The sequence below is a fragment of the Oncorhynchus mykiss genome, chromosome 13 (assembly GCF_057628025.1).
Source record: "Oncorhynchus mykiss isolate SJ-2025 chromosome 13, ASM5762802v1, whole genome shotgun sequence".
NCBI classification, from domain to species: domain Eukaryota; kingdom Metazoa; phylum Chordata; class Actinopteri; order Salmoniformes; family Salmonidae; genus Oncorhynchus; species Oncorhynchus mykiss.
The window spans coordinates 40,996,382-41,011,097 of record NC_143034.1 but is presented as its reverse complement, the minus strand read 5'-3'; the positions used below and the strand labels follow the sequence as shown (position 1 = coordinate 41,011,097).

Below are 14,716 nucleotides of genomic sequence, written 5' to 3'. Positions count from 1 at the left end.
AATGTGAGCGTATTACGGTACAGTAACAGCATGGTTTCCTCTTGTCCTTGTAGTTATTGGCTTTCCCAGGACATGTAGTTACTAATTATCACCAGGGCTATTTAAGTATATGACTAAGAGGTGCAAATGAAGCATCCTGAAGCAGTCTGATCCCTATATCCCACTAAGATCAGTGAGAAATGAGGCAATCTATTGGATGCCGGATCTACTGTCTGCACTGCCATGCATGACAACAACCATATAAGTGTTGGCAAGACAGTACAAACCTATCTAGGACCAGGCTAATGTTCTCAGTGTTGTCCTCAGCGTTTGGTCCATCTTTGTAGCCTGTTGTTTTTTGGACAGGGGATCCTCTCCACCTGAGTGTGTCCTGCCCATTGCCAAGTGGGAACAGAAGGAGCAGCCTGCTGACCTGGAGGAGGTTGGCCCGCTAGTGGAACACGTCTATGAGGTAACCTTATATGGTTCACTCAGTGGTTCACTCAGAAAAGAAACAAAGCGTTTAAGACATTGGTCTCTCTGAGGTTGGTGCAGTTTTTGGCCAAAATGCACAACATCTATTTGAAGAGTTCAAAAGGCCGTTATAGAGTACGCTTGTGTACGTTATTTCATATTTATACAAAGACAATGAGATACAACTTAGTGAGAGAAATCTGAAAGCATGTGTTTTTGTGTTGAAACACTCCGTTGAGAAACCTGGGTCCGAGCATGGTCAACGCCAGGGTGGTAGTAGAGATCCCCACCCATCACCATGGAGACTTACTGCTCGATGTGTTCGCTAACGCCTCCGAGGATTTCCTCATCTGCCACACTGACTCCCCTGACATCGACCCATATCAGGTGAGAGAGGTAGCCATGTTGTGGCCCTGCAGTGTGCCAGACAGCAAATATTTCTGTAACGGAAAAACCAAGTAGTTTTTTCCGTTCATTATGTTTTATTTAAAGGGAAAGCAAACCATATTTTCTATTGTTCTTTTGATGATGTTTTGGTTATATGAAATTGGGGAACACTCTTTTGTTTTGGCAGTTGGTTAAGACCGGGAATGCTACTGTTGGTAGAGTGTACAAGGTTAAACAGAATGAGGTGGAACGGCCGGAGCCTCAGCGCAAAGAGACCGTTCACGTGGTAAACAAGTGTCGCTTCATGCGATTAACATAATGACATGCATCCGTGTACAATCAAACTGTTTTGTCTTTAGTTGATGCTGTACAGTAGGCTAGTTCCACTTTACTGCAATTTCAGAGACAACTTGCAATATTCTATATATGCCACAAGAGGGGGTTGTACAACAAAATATTGCATCTCTCGTGGATGGGGACATTCCATTGATGTGTCATGGAGGAAAACGTTGACACTTCGGTGTGGTCCTCTATCGATTTCTCCACAGAACTGCACCAGTGGAGATACCTGTCTGAGGTTTGTGTGTGAGGCCAAAGGTCTGGAAAGAGACTGGAGTGCTGTGGTGAAGGTGATGTCCCGACTCTGGGTACAAACCTTCCTGGAGGTGAGAAAAAGAGAGAGAGAGAGACTAATATGGGAGCTTATAGCATATCACAGTGACATATTTTCCACACAATATTTCACCATAGCTACAATCATAGGCAGAAAGGAAAAGTGCTCCAAGACAGCTCTGCATCAAATTGAGATAGCATTTTGTAGGATCTTACTTCTTTGACATTATTCCATAAGGATTATGAAACCCTCATTCTGTTTCCCCTAGAGGCCTCATGAGAATTATGTCCTCCACTCTACAGCACGCTATGCGGTTATAGATATGCCCTCTAAGATCCAGCCTGAAGAGGTAAAAAATGAACCAAAGTTCCCCATTTCCACTTCTGCTTTTGTGTAGACAACATTTACTCACTAATGACGTAAATGACTTACTTGAGGCATATACACGCAACCATATCTCACAAAGCAACCATTTCTTCAGTAGTCATTGGACAAATTGAATTGGAGCCAGTTGACCATGTGTGTATATGTGTGAAGACCCAGACCAGTGTGGTGTGGAGGGCTCCTGATGGAGAGAAGGAGGTGCCGGTGTGGTGGATCATTGTGGCTGGGGTCTCTGGCCTTTTCCTCCTCGCTCTTCTAGCTCTGATCTTCTGGAAGGTAATGTACTGACATAGTTAAAACAGCAGGTGGCGCAAGATTGGGCCCCATAACTGGGTAGCATTTAGATGGTGCTACTCAGCTATCATCTATCATCAAGTATTGATCACTCCGTCTTTTTGAATTCTATGTTTTTTCTCAAACCTGTAACTATTGGTTGGTATGGAGACAAAAAAAGGAAGGGACATAAAGGAGAATGACCTCAATGACACTCATAGGAAACCTGAATGCGAAAATAATATGTGGAAATGTAAATGTTTTGTGTTTGTGCTTCAGGTGGGGTTCTTTAATCGCAACCGTCCCCCGTGTGATGATGACGACGATGCAGAACAGCTAGCTGGGGCTGGACAGTCTGAATACGCTGAGATGCCCCCAAACACGGTGGACAAGCAAGCATAAACAACTACTGTATCACCCTGGAAACCCTGGTGTTTTATGTATTTATTTGTTTTGACACAGACGCCCACCCTTGTTATGAGTTTTAAACTGTTTCACACGGTTTGTAAATGTTGCAATGGGCTTCTTGTTCAAATCAAATCAAATCAACGTTTATTTGTCACGTGCGACGAATTCAACAGGTGTAGGTAGACCTTACAGTGAAATGCTTACTTACAGGCTCTAGCCAATAGTGCAAATAAGGTATTAGGTGAACAATAGGTAGGTAAAGAAATAAAACAACAGTAAAAAAGACTAGGCTATATACAGTAGCGAGGCTATAAAAGTAGCGAGACACTGGTTAGTCAGGATGATTGAGGTAGTACTATTCTACTCCCTATAACTGCACACTTTCTAAAGATGCATCATTTAAAAAAAGGGTATCTTGTAGCTATTCTATTTTGTATTGAAATAAACATATCATCTTTACCAACTTGATTTAGCATGTTGTGCCCTTTTGAAGCCAAACTGGCCTTCCAGTGTTCACAGAGGGGATATCCTTGTTAGTGTGATGGCAACGGCCTGCTCTTATCAGCAACCATTGTGTTAGGGAGACCATCATGACTCACTGAAGGCTAGGCCAGCTTCCTGTTATTGTAGAGGGGAGAGGGGAGACCCTAGAGTGACAATAACACTCAAATCAAATCAAATGTTATTTTTCAATTGCGCCGAATACAACCTTACCATGGAATGTCTACTTACAAGCCCTTAACCAGCAGTGCAGTTCAAGAAGAGTTAAGAAAATATTCACCAAATAAAGTAAAGTGAAAATTATAAAAAGTAACACAATAAAATAACAATAAGGAAGCTATATACAGGGGGTATCTGTATAATTTTTACATGTAGGTAGGGGTGAAGTGACTATGCATAGACCAGGCAATCCTGTGTTTATGCAGCTCATGGAAAAATAATAAATACCCAGATATGGCAAGAAGGGTACAGTACTTATACCTATTGGTGATTTTCTGTTACACCGACATGTTATAATCATTTCAAAACACATTTGAATGAATAGTGGCTATTTTGCAGACAAACCGATAGGTAGCCTACTTTTAAGTGAAATGGAACACTGTGTACTTACATTGTAATTACACTGTCCTCCTAATGGGAGTTCGAGATGGACTTATAAGGGCCCATCGACCTTCATAGGGGCCCATCTGTGCACACACTCTACTTTGGTACCGTTAGGGGGCGATCACGACCACCAACAAGGCAGAGCAAGCGTCCCCTCCCACGTAGGACAATGGAATTGTGAAGCCACTCCAGAGCGTAAGCCGAGCAAGGAGTGGACATCCGAGGCAGCGCGAAAAGGGAGCAGTCAATGCCAACCTCAAAAGCAGTATGGATGAATGGCCACCTAAGTGGAATTGATGATGTCGCAGTAAGAATGCCACCGCCGCACACATCTCGTCTTCTTTTTCTCTTTATTTTTCTCGGCAATCTTTGGGACGGACTTGCTAAATCCATTTCGGACCAGGGAGCACTTGGTGAGTTATTCGTAGAGATTCGGCAAGATCCGAGTTTTGAGGGAAAAGTCTGTGGTGGTGAATTGGCTGCTACAGCTAACGCATTGGCTGTTGTTATTATTTGTGTCCCTTGTCAGTGATGAGGATGAGTTATTATGTAACCGTCGCATTTATTCAGCTATAATAGGCTACGCACGAATGGATACAATTTAGTCGCCGCATGCTCTAGTCTTGTGGCTACTTCTTTGCATTCGAGAATGGAATAGGGCTTCAGTTTTGAAACAAAGGATCCTGAACTGTAGCCCCCTTCCCTGATGGGCCATCTCTAGGTTCAATCTGTAGGGAAATCTAACCTAACGCAAGGCTATATAGCCTATCAATAGCAGTTGCATTATTCCGTTACCATGTGCGAGCTGAGTTGTGCGATAGCAATTAAGCTATGATGAGGCGTCAGTTTTAAGTTCCAACTTCTATCCATGCCCAGCCCGTTAACTTTATGTAACTCTGGAAGATGCCAACTAGATATTTTCAATTAGCAAATGGTTAATTGTCAGACACCAATGGTTAGTATAACTATTTTTAAAAAAAAATCAAAATCAATCAAATCATTCCAATGCTAGAAAAATAGGCCAGTAAGAGTATATATAGCACGAGCTAGTGTGCATTTGTGATTGCCAGATGGACGACAAGCTTGTTTTGGCTACTGTCATCTGCACGCACCCGTTGTTGACATTGTTGTTGTTGTTGTTATGTCCCAAGAGGCCTCATGAATGGCCAAAGGACATTATAGTTTGAACAATGTTTGTTTTGGGTTCCCAGGACTTTTGATACATTTTATATATCCTATTTCAATTCAGTTTCTCTGCAGGAGTATTTTCACAATTTTATACCCATATTATTATTATTATTATTATTATTATTATTATTAAATAGGCTGCCCTGAGACAGTAGACTATGGTGCTTGACGTGGATGCTAGTGTCAATGCTTGGTGGTGCTTTAACCTGTCCCCATTACAGTTCCCTATCCTTCAACTGGGCCAAGCACGGTTTAGTTCAGATGCTTTCAATATGTTGCAATTCCTTGTAGATGCCTCTTTTTTTATAGCTAAGCAGGCTTTTAAGAAGTCGTGTCCATTATCTATATTTCATTAGCTACGTTTTTTTGCGACCAAAGAAGCCTCTCTGGAAGATGTGCTTATTTCTTAGTGCTTTGGACAAGCTTGTCAAGATGGGTAGAGCTTCTTAACCCACACATGTCAAATTCGGTGTACTTTAATCTTTTAGCTTCTCTAATATTATCTATGAATAATCATAGATTATCCATGTGAATACCACTAGTTTCACCGACTGAGCAAACTGGTTGTGGTTGGTCTAATAGTTTGTCCTTGCAGCAGTGGTGACTCGTCAATCAGGGCAGGTGGGGTTTTGAGAACCACACTTTTAGGTAAAAGACATTTAAAAAATATATAGAATTTTATTTTTTTGGGGGGGGGGGGGCTTGCCTGTTTTGCTTGTCACATCAGTTTGCAAACAATGTAAAAAAAAAAAATTGTCATTGAGTTAATAAAGCCGCATACAAACATGGTCTCTTTTTTGAGTAAGGCAGCTCAAAAATGCTGGTGTTTCAGCCTAGCTCAGTGTTTTCTGTGGTGTTGGGGCTAGCCAGCAGAAAATACAGAGCCTGATTGGCTCAGTTTTCTGTCATGATTGGCTCCGTTTTCTGTCACTCATGGTACAGTACGTCATCCCCAATTCTAAGGTTAGAGCTCAAAAGTTTTAGGTGCTTGGGTTCTGTCATAGAGTTATAATAGAAGTGCCCATCCAAGAAGGCTCAAGGTAATAGGCCACAGATAGAATGACATCAAATCCATGTTATATCTACAGTAGTTTTGATTGGACAACATGTCAACATCTTACTTTCAAAGTCTTGGGTAGCAGTCATCATCAGTTGTCATCAAGTCGACAATCTACTGGCAAATCCTTTTTAATCCTTGAAGATAAATAATATATATATTTTTTAAATTGCAAATTCAACAATGAGTCGATTGGAAGAAATCAGTGGCTAACTGCAAGTGTTGCAAAGAAACCATTAACGTTAGCCTGCTATTCAATGGAGTGGCTGTGTTTTTTTCCCCCAAGTTCCCACCATAAATCCAGGGAATGGCAGACTTTGATGACAAAGTTTGATGACAAAATTTGCCACAGAGGACGGCTGCTCCACCTTCACAAGGTGAATCCAAAAATGTCTTGTATGCTGCTGCATAAACGATGTAATATGCAAGGGAGAAATGTATACTGTAGCTAAGAAAGTAATACTAAGTGTATATTGTGTAGTAAGCTGTTGCTAGCCCATGTGCCTCACCCTAATAGTTTGGTCTATTTTCACCAACGCGGTATTGTAAACACATCGTTCGTGGCCCACTATGTGATTGTTTGGCTACTTTTTTATGCAGCTTTGACAGTGCTACTGATGGTAGTTGTGGTGCTTGGCTTGCGCGTGCAAATTCATTACACACAACATTCTGTAATATAATTATGCTTTTTGACATGTCAAATTAAAAGCTTATTTAACGCGTCAAATAATGTTATATGACGTGCATCTTTTTTGACACGAAAAGACCCAAATATGGGTCATCCTAATAATTTGGTCTATTTTCACCTCTTAATTTCGCCTACTGTTCTAACTTTGTGGTGCACAAATAGCCTATAACCTGTTTTAGAGAAATGTAATCATAGAATATTGTAAGAGCTTTCATAGTCTGTTTATATTCCCCCTTTATTTATCCTACGGTTCTGACTTGTACAAGGAGAACACTGTAAGAACGGCCCATGTTCTGAATTCTGTCGCTGTACATTTCAACAGTGCTGAACAAATAGTTATATTGACTACGTCCGTCGTCTCTTGCTCATTAATGTCTTAATCGAAGTGACGGATTGCCTCTTATCCACTTGTCGTCCCCTTATGCCATAGTTTGTACATCTCAATTGTCAGTAGAATCCACATTTTTTTAAGCAAGTCTGCATATCAACTATGTTTTTATGTGTAATGGCTTTGCTGGCATACCTCCCACTTTTTTTTTGCCCCACCAAGATTTACATGCTAAAATGGCCTCTGCCTTGCAGTTTAGCTGTATAGATGAAACTTTATTGAAACACTTTCAAATGGGAAATCACATCAAAGTCTCTAACACCTTACACCATGTGTTGATAAAAAGTATCCCAACTGGAGAGACAGGAAATGTTGATTCATTCATTTGAAGGTGCTGTCGTCAACCACAACCCCACCTTCACCTCATATTGATTTGTCAGACTGTGTTCTTCCATTACTTTATCATAGAGCTCATGACCTCAATCTCTCCTCAGAAGTAAAGGTCCCTTTGAAGTCAGAGAGCTTGGATGGTAAACTAAGTCGAGTCGCTGAAAGAATTTGCCGCTTGTGGATTGAGTTGAGGCCGAGAAGCTTGGGCTGCCTGTTAAAAAGCTTGAGTGTCTTTCTTTTTTATTGTAGTTGAAATTCCTGTCTTTTAACAGCACAGTGACTTGCAATGTTCTTTCGGCTCAGTAGCTCAGCAAGAATGGGATGAATCACCACAACCTATCAAAAGAAGTATGCTATTACCAATTAAATGCTTGGTCTAGGAAGAAAAATGAAATTATTTCAGAGATCAGTGGAGGGTGATGCTGTGGACATATTCAAATAGTGCCAGACTCTCTTCTTGTATCAGCTCAGCTCCTTTTGAAGATGCATATTTAGTTACAGGTAGATGTTGGGCAAATGGCCCAACTAATGGCACCCTATTTCCGATATGGCCTGGTTAAAAGTAGTGCACTTCATAGGGAATAGGGTGCCATTTGGGATGCAGTTTTTCGGTACACACTCTCTGCAGCATCAGTAAGCAAGGCATACATATTAATGATATGCTGTTGAAATGAATTCAGAATGGATTGAAACCAACCATGGGGATGTTATTTATTCAATGAATAACATCATTTAGTCTAATAGTGCAATATTCAATGTAAGCCTGACATCCCCAGAGAGAAGGTTTGTATGTTAGAGGAGTTAAGGGTACTTTGAAATACTATATATGAATACTATATAAGAAAACATCAGAAATCCTCATATCTGAATTATTGTCCTGAAAAGGAACTTTTGATACAAGGCCATCTTCAGTTTGATGTAAACTGATCTTGGTTATCTTAACATTATTTCATGCTGAATTCTGCAGATCGGAGTGGCTGAGTGGAAGGTGTCTTCTCTTTGTCCTCTCTCTGTCACATTATGCTATTGCCATGGTAATCTGTCCATGGTGAATCCTGCCCCTTCCCCTCTCAGTGACCTCTATGTTGCCTCCTACCCAATTGAGGCGGTTTGTCACATGTCCATTTGTGGCATTCTTTTGAAGGTCATGTTTATCTGTCTTACAAGAGCCAGGTGCTGTCTGTCATTCAAGGCTGAAAGAAACCCTAATAATGACATGTGCCATCACAACTGAGATACTCATGCGATCGTAGATCCTTCTATGGTACGTCTCCTTGAATTATCAAACATCTATGGTGTATTGCTGGCCACTTAGAGCCTGAGGTTGATTTAAAAAACTATTTTGTGAAGATGGAGGCAGTGTTGCTGTTGTTGAGATCAGAAGTTTATGTAAAAGCATCAGATGTGTATACTTGCTGACTGACTGTGCCCACTGCCCAAAGCAACAACCAAAGCATGAGAAATGTGTTATTCTTGGGCTGTTTCTGCATGAGCAACACCTGATTGTCCTAATCGTCTGATAACCTGTGCAGCCTGCCCTGGTGTGCGGACAATAGCCGGCTGAGGCCTGGCCAGGCAGGAGTCTAATGTGAGCTGACTGCCATTGCTTTGTGTTATCTGTACCCTCCCATCTTTCTCTCCACTGCCGCTGGTCAGGTGAACCATACAGTACAATCTCAAATTCATAATTGTTCAGATTCGTAATTGTTTGGCAGTACAGTCCCTTCTGTACCTTCTGTACCCTGAGATCTAGGTATTATTGTATTTTAAAATTATAAATTTTCTTGTTCGTTTTCTATTGATGTCATGGGGTAGTTGTAGTGGTCTGGGTGTAGCTGGTGCAGAGGAGTCAGGCGCAGGACAGCAGAGATGAGTAACACAAGTAACTTTACTCAAATATTCCAATAACATGTCGTAATACCCAGCCCACAATAATGGACCGAACATACATTAAACAATTACGCATAAAAACCATGGTGAAACAGGGTTAAATAATGAACATGTAATTGGGGAATTGAAACCAAAAAAAGCTTTACAGTCACCAGTAATTTAACTAAAGTTTGTTTAATTTAGGAAAACCGTTCCCATGAATAAAAAATAAAAAGACACGTGATCAAGGGATGAATTGATAGTTATTTTCAAATACAATCTACTTTTGGCCTTAGTCATATTATTTGATATTTAGCCACTACAAATATGGATTGTGGATCTTTTCAGAATCTCAAAAATGGCTGGCTATATTGTGATGTGAAAATGCTGTCTAGGGCCTCCCGGGTAGCGCAGTGGTTAAGGGCGTTGTACTGCAGCGCCAGCTGTGCCATCAGAGACTCTGGGTTCGCGCCCAGGCTCTGTCGTAACCGACCGCGACTGGGAGGTCCGTGGCCTAGCGTCGTCCGGGTTAGGGAGGGCTTGGCCGGTAGGGATGTCCTTGTCTCACCGCGCACCAGCGACTCCTGTGGCGGGCTGGGCACAGTACGCGCTAACCAAGGTTGCCAGGTGCATGGTGTTTCCTCCAACACATCACGCGCCTGGCTTCTGGGTTGGATGCGCGCTGTGTTAAGAAGCAGTGTGGCTAGGTTGGGTTGTGTATCGGAGGACGCATGACTTTCAACCTTTGTCTCTCCTGAGCCCATACGGGAGTTGTAGCGATGAGACAAGATAGCTACTAAAAAACAAAATTGGGGAGAAAAAGGGGTAAAATTTTAAAATATATATATAAAAAAATGCTGTCTCACCAAACCATCCAGGGGAAGTAGCAGGCACAGTAGATATATGGTTATGTTAAATATGGAAGCAATGTCAAGAAGAGGTCAGTCCTAATTAGCATTTCTTTTTAATTATGCATTCTACTGCTGGGAGTGGAGCTGAGGCCTGTGCAAATTAGTTGGTTTCTACTGAAGAGTGGTAGCCTGGATCCAGATCTGTTTGTGCTGTCTTGCCAAATCATAGGGTCACAATGACAAGACAGCACAAACAGATCTAGTACCAGGCTAGAAGAGCGGGTCTGTCTGACTCACAGAATTTTGCTCTGACTGGCATCCTGTATTAGGATTCAGAGCAACGTGGACCAGGACCAACCAGGGTTATTTTGCTGTAGTGGTAGCCTATTGAAGGTGGGCTGGCTGTCTGCCGAGGTATTTTTGCTCAGGCAGCTGTACAGTGGGAGGAATCCAACTGTTGACACATAATACCCTCTCTCCTCTCAGAGGATACTAGTAGAGCTGTCTAGACACAGCATAGAGGCACAGCAGAGCACCCCTTTGGAAATAAAGACAGCCTAACACACCCGCCGCAGTCCTGCTAAGACAGGGACCCGCCCTACTCATTGAGTACTCAATCTTTTATTTATTCAATAGAATGTCTTTATTGGTTGTTCTTAAGCACAACAAAAGTCATGTCCATACATGGATTACTTCACAGCAAAAGTGTTCAATGGCTTTTGTGTGCAGGGCACAGATTAATGGTGCTCCTTATTTATTAGACCATACAATACTGTATATATACAGTAGGTGGACTGTCATTCAGGTTATACACACACACATATTCCTCCTAGGCTGATGATAGCGTATTTGAACACATATAATTCGTACTGGACATTTTGTTGGCACTGGTTGCATTTCTTTTTTTAATCTTTTAAAACCATCACCTGTTTCTTGTTTCCGCACAATGGGTGGATTCCTGAACCATGGCTCTTTCCTCTAATTCTTACCGTGTGAATTTATTTTCCTCCTAATGACAAGTTATTCTGGAATGAGATTCATTCACATCAAAAGTGAGCTTGAAAAAAATCTCAACAGCCTGCCGTGTCTCTAAACAAGGACTGCCAGCAAACAATACTTAAATATATCGATTGACTTGCTATATAGTATTCAGTTCGGCTAGGATACTCACAGTTCATATACAACTTTCCTGCCCTTAGTAATGGATGAAATTCTGCTTCTTGGGAAATTGGATGTTTTGAAAGGCTTTCAGTAAGAAACTATATCAAATCCTTTGTCGACTGGCATTTAACACTCAGTCCCCTCAGTATTTTCTGTTTGTGCTGTATTATCTCACATCTGGATTATGTTTGAGAACAGTTTACTAATTTGGCATGTAAGCCTATTTGCCACACATACCCATTTTAGAAAATGTCCGAAGATACTTTTCTTGCATATTCTCAAAATACAGTTGGAGCACAACATATTTTGTAAAGAAAGAATGACACAAAAAGACTGGTACGCGAATAACCCATTTTAGTCAACGCTCTTATCCAGAGCGATTTACAGGAGCAATGAGGGAGGGTTAAGTGCCTTGTTCAAGGCTACATCTAAAGTTTTTTCACCAAGTTGACTCAGGGATTCAAAACGGCGACCTTTCTGTTACTGGGCCCAAGACTCTTACGACATTATGACATTGCAGTGAAAATACAAAACAGTGGCAGGAAATTATGGACACAATAATGTTGTATGTTTCTCAACTACCCTTTCTCGGTGTGAGGGTGGGTGAGCTACATTGTCGTATAACCATCATGATATCTTAACCTTGATTTATTATGTTGTTAGGTTAACGCATGATCAGCCATAATTAAATCCTGAGATACTGACACTGTACAATGTTGTTGTATTTACAGTTGAAGTCGGAAGTTTACATACACCTTAGCCAAATCCAGGGAAACAGCAAAGGACATTGTGAAGATGCTGGAGGCAACAGGTACAAAAGTATCTATATCCACAGTAAAACGAGTCCTATATCGACATAACCTGAAAGGTCGCTCAGCAAGGAAGAAGCCACTGCTCCAAACCGCCATAAATTAAAAAAAAGCCAGACTACGGTTTACAACTGCACATGAGGACAAAGATCGTACTTTTTGGAGAAATGTCCTCTGGTCTGATGAATCAAAAATAGAACTGTTTGGCCATAATGACCATAGTTATGTTTGGACGGAAAAGGGGGAGGCTTGCAAGCCAAAGAACACCATCCCAACCGTGAAGCACGGTGGTGCCAGCATCATGTTGTGGGGGTGCTTTGCTGCAGGAGGGACTGGTGCACTTCACAAAATAGATGGCATCATGAGGCAGGAAAATGATGTGGATATATTGAAGCAACATCTCAAGACATCAGTCAGGAAGTTGTAGCTTGGTCGCAAATGGGTGGTTGAAAAATGAGTTTTAATGACTCCAACCTAAGTGTATGTAAACTTCCGACTCCAGCTGTATGTCAGTGCCATATACTGTATGGAGACACTGTATGAAAGGCTCTGTGTATGTAATTCACCTCCACATGATAGTTTCTCTAGCTACTCCTCTTAATCCTCTCACTGACCACATACAGTACAAGCCAATGTGATGTCCCAGGCCAGCTTTAAACATCTTGGCTTGGATGCAGAGATCTAAAACATCTGGACATGATGACCAAGTTGTATTACTGCATCCCAGCAACCTGCCTGTGGCCTCACTCTGATCATAGATTAGTGTAACCAGATTAGAGGTCGACCGATTAATCGCAATGGCCGGTTAATTAGGGCCGATTTCAAGTTTTCATAACAATCGGAAATCGGTAATTTTGGATGCCGATTTTTTTTTAACACTTTTATTTAATCTTTATTTAACTAGGCAAGTCAGTTAATAAGAACACATTCTTATTTTCAATGACGGCCTAGGAACGGTGGGTTAACTGCCCTGTTAACTGCCCTGTTCAGGGGCAGAATTTTTACCTTGTCAGCTCAGGGATTCAATCTTGCAACCTTACGGTTAACTAGTCCAACGCTCTAACCACCTGCCTCATGAGGAGACTTTCTGTTACACGAATGCAGTAAGAAGCCAAGGTAAGTTGCTAGCTAGCGTTAAACTTAATCAATCATAATCACTAGTTATAACTACACATGGTTGATGATATTACTAGTTTATCTAGCATGTCCTGTGTTGCATATAATCGATGCAGTGCACATTCTCGAAAAAGGACTGTCGTTGCTCCAACGTGTACCTAACCATAAACATCAATGCCTTTCTTAAAATCAATACACAGAAGTATATATTTTTAAACCTGCATATTTAGCTAAAATAAATCCAGGTTAGCAGGCAATATTAACCAGGTGAAATTGTGTCACTTCTCTTGCGTTCATTGCACGCAGAGTCAGGGTATATGCAACAGTTTGGGCCGCCTGGCTCATTGCGAACTAATTTGCCAGAATTTTACGTAATTATGACATAACATTGAAGGTTGTGCAATGTAACAGGAATATTTAGACTGATGGATGCCACCCGTTGGATAAAATATAAAACAGTTCCGTATTTCACTGAAAGAATAAATGTTTTGTTTTCGAGATGATAGTTTCCGGATTCGACCATATTAATGACCTAAGGCTCGTATTTCTGCGTGTTATTATGTTATAATTAAGTCTATGATTTGATAGAGCAGTCTGACTGAGCGATGGTGTGCACCGGCAGGCTCATAAGCATTCATTCAAACAGCACTTTTGTGCGTTTTGCCAGCAGCTCTGCTGTTTAGGAATTCAAGCCTATCAACTCCCGAGATTAGGCTGGTGTAACGATGTGATGTGAAATGGCTAGCTAGTTAGCGGGGTGCGTGCTAATAGTGTTTCAAACATCACTCGCTCTGAGATTTGGAGTAGTTGTTCCCCTTGCTCTGCATGGGTAACGCTGCTTCGAGGGTGGCTGTTGTCGATGTGTTCCTGGTTCGAGCCCAGGTAGGAGCGAGGAGAGGGACGGAAGCTATACTGTTACACTGGCAATACTAAAGTGCCTATAAGAACATCCAATAGTCAAAGGTATATGAAATACAAATGGTATAGAGAGAAATAGTCCTATAATTCCTACAACCTAAAACTTCTTACCTGGGAATGTTGAAGACTCATGTTAAAAGGAACCACCAGCTTTCATATGTTCTCATGTTCTGAGCAAGGAACTGAAACGTTAGCTTTCTTACATGGCACATATTGCACTTTTACTTTCTTCAACACTTTGTTTTTGCATTATTTAAACCAAATTGAACATGTTTCATTTTTTATTTGAGACTAAATTGATTTATTATATTAAGTTAAAATAAGTGTTCATTCAGTATTGTTGTAATTGTCATTATTACAAATACATTTTAAAAATTGGCCGATTAATCGGTATTGGCTTTTTTTGTCCTCCAATAATCGGTATCGGTGTTGAAAAATCATAATTGGTCGACCTCTAAACCAGATCGTGCATTTGTGGTTTTTCCCTTCCAGCAGCTGTTTGATTCAGATACCACTCTTTTGCTCAGAGTGCTATGAGTGCCTGAACACCACATAGATTCAACAATCTTCTGTGACTAATGTATGTAACACAAAAACGTTTGATACCATTAATATGTACTAGCCAGTGTTTGTGTGGGTGCGGGTGCGGGTGCGGGTGAACGTGTTCTTGGATGATTGCCATGGTAACACATTTCCGCATTCAGCCTTTTGTGTTGACG

At 41.2% G+C, this 14,716-nt stretch overlaps 2 protein-coding genes across 2 annotated transcripts in view; both read left to right on the top strand.

The window, feature by feature from the left end:
• The first annotated feature begins 345 nt into the window (after positions 1-345).
• Positions 346-2,983, top strand: LOC110485143 (integrin alpha-8-like). Its single transcript, XM_090196202.1, has 6 exons — positions 346-840; positions 1,028-1,126; positions 1,389-1,505; positions 1,722-1,802; positions 1,991-2,113; positions 2,390-2,983. Exons 1-6 carry the CDS (start codon positions 709-711, stop codon positions 2,510-2,512), a joined length of 675 nt encoding a protein of 224 aa, XP_090052328.1. The 5' UTR covers positions 346-708; the 3' UTR covers positions 2,513-2,983.
• A 748-nt stretch (positions 2,984-3,731) lies between these two features.
• The window catches only part of LOC110486133 (protein FAM171A2), a 77,948-nt gene continuing 66,963 nt past the window's right edge, over positions 3,732-14,716 (top strand). Inside the window, exon 1 of the mRNA XM_021557505.3 lies at positions 3,732-4,035. Coding sequence (XP_021413180.3) covers positions 3,870-4,035 — 166 coding nt within the window. The 5' untranslated portion in view covers positions 3,732-3,869. The remainder of the gene's footprint in view (positions 4,036-14,716) is intronic.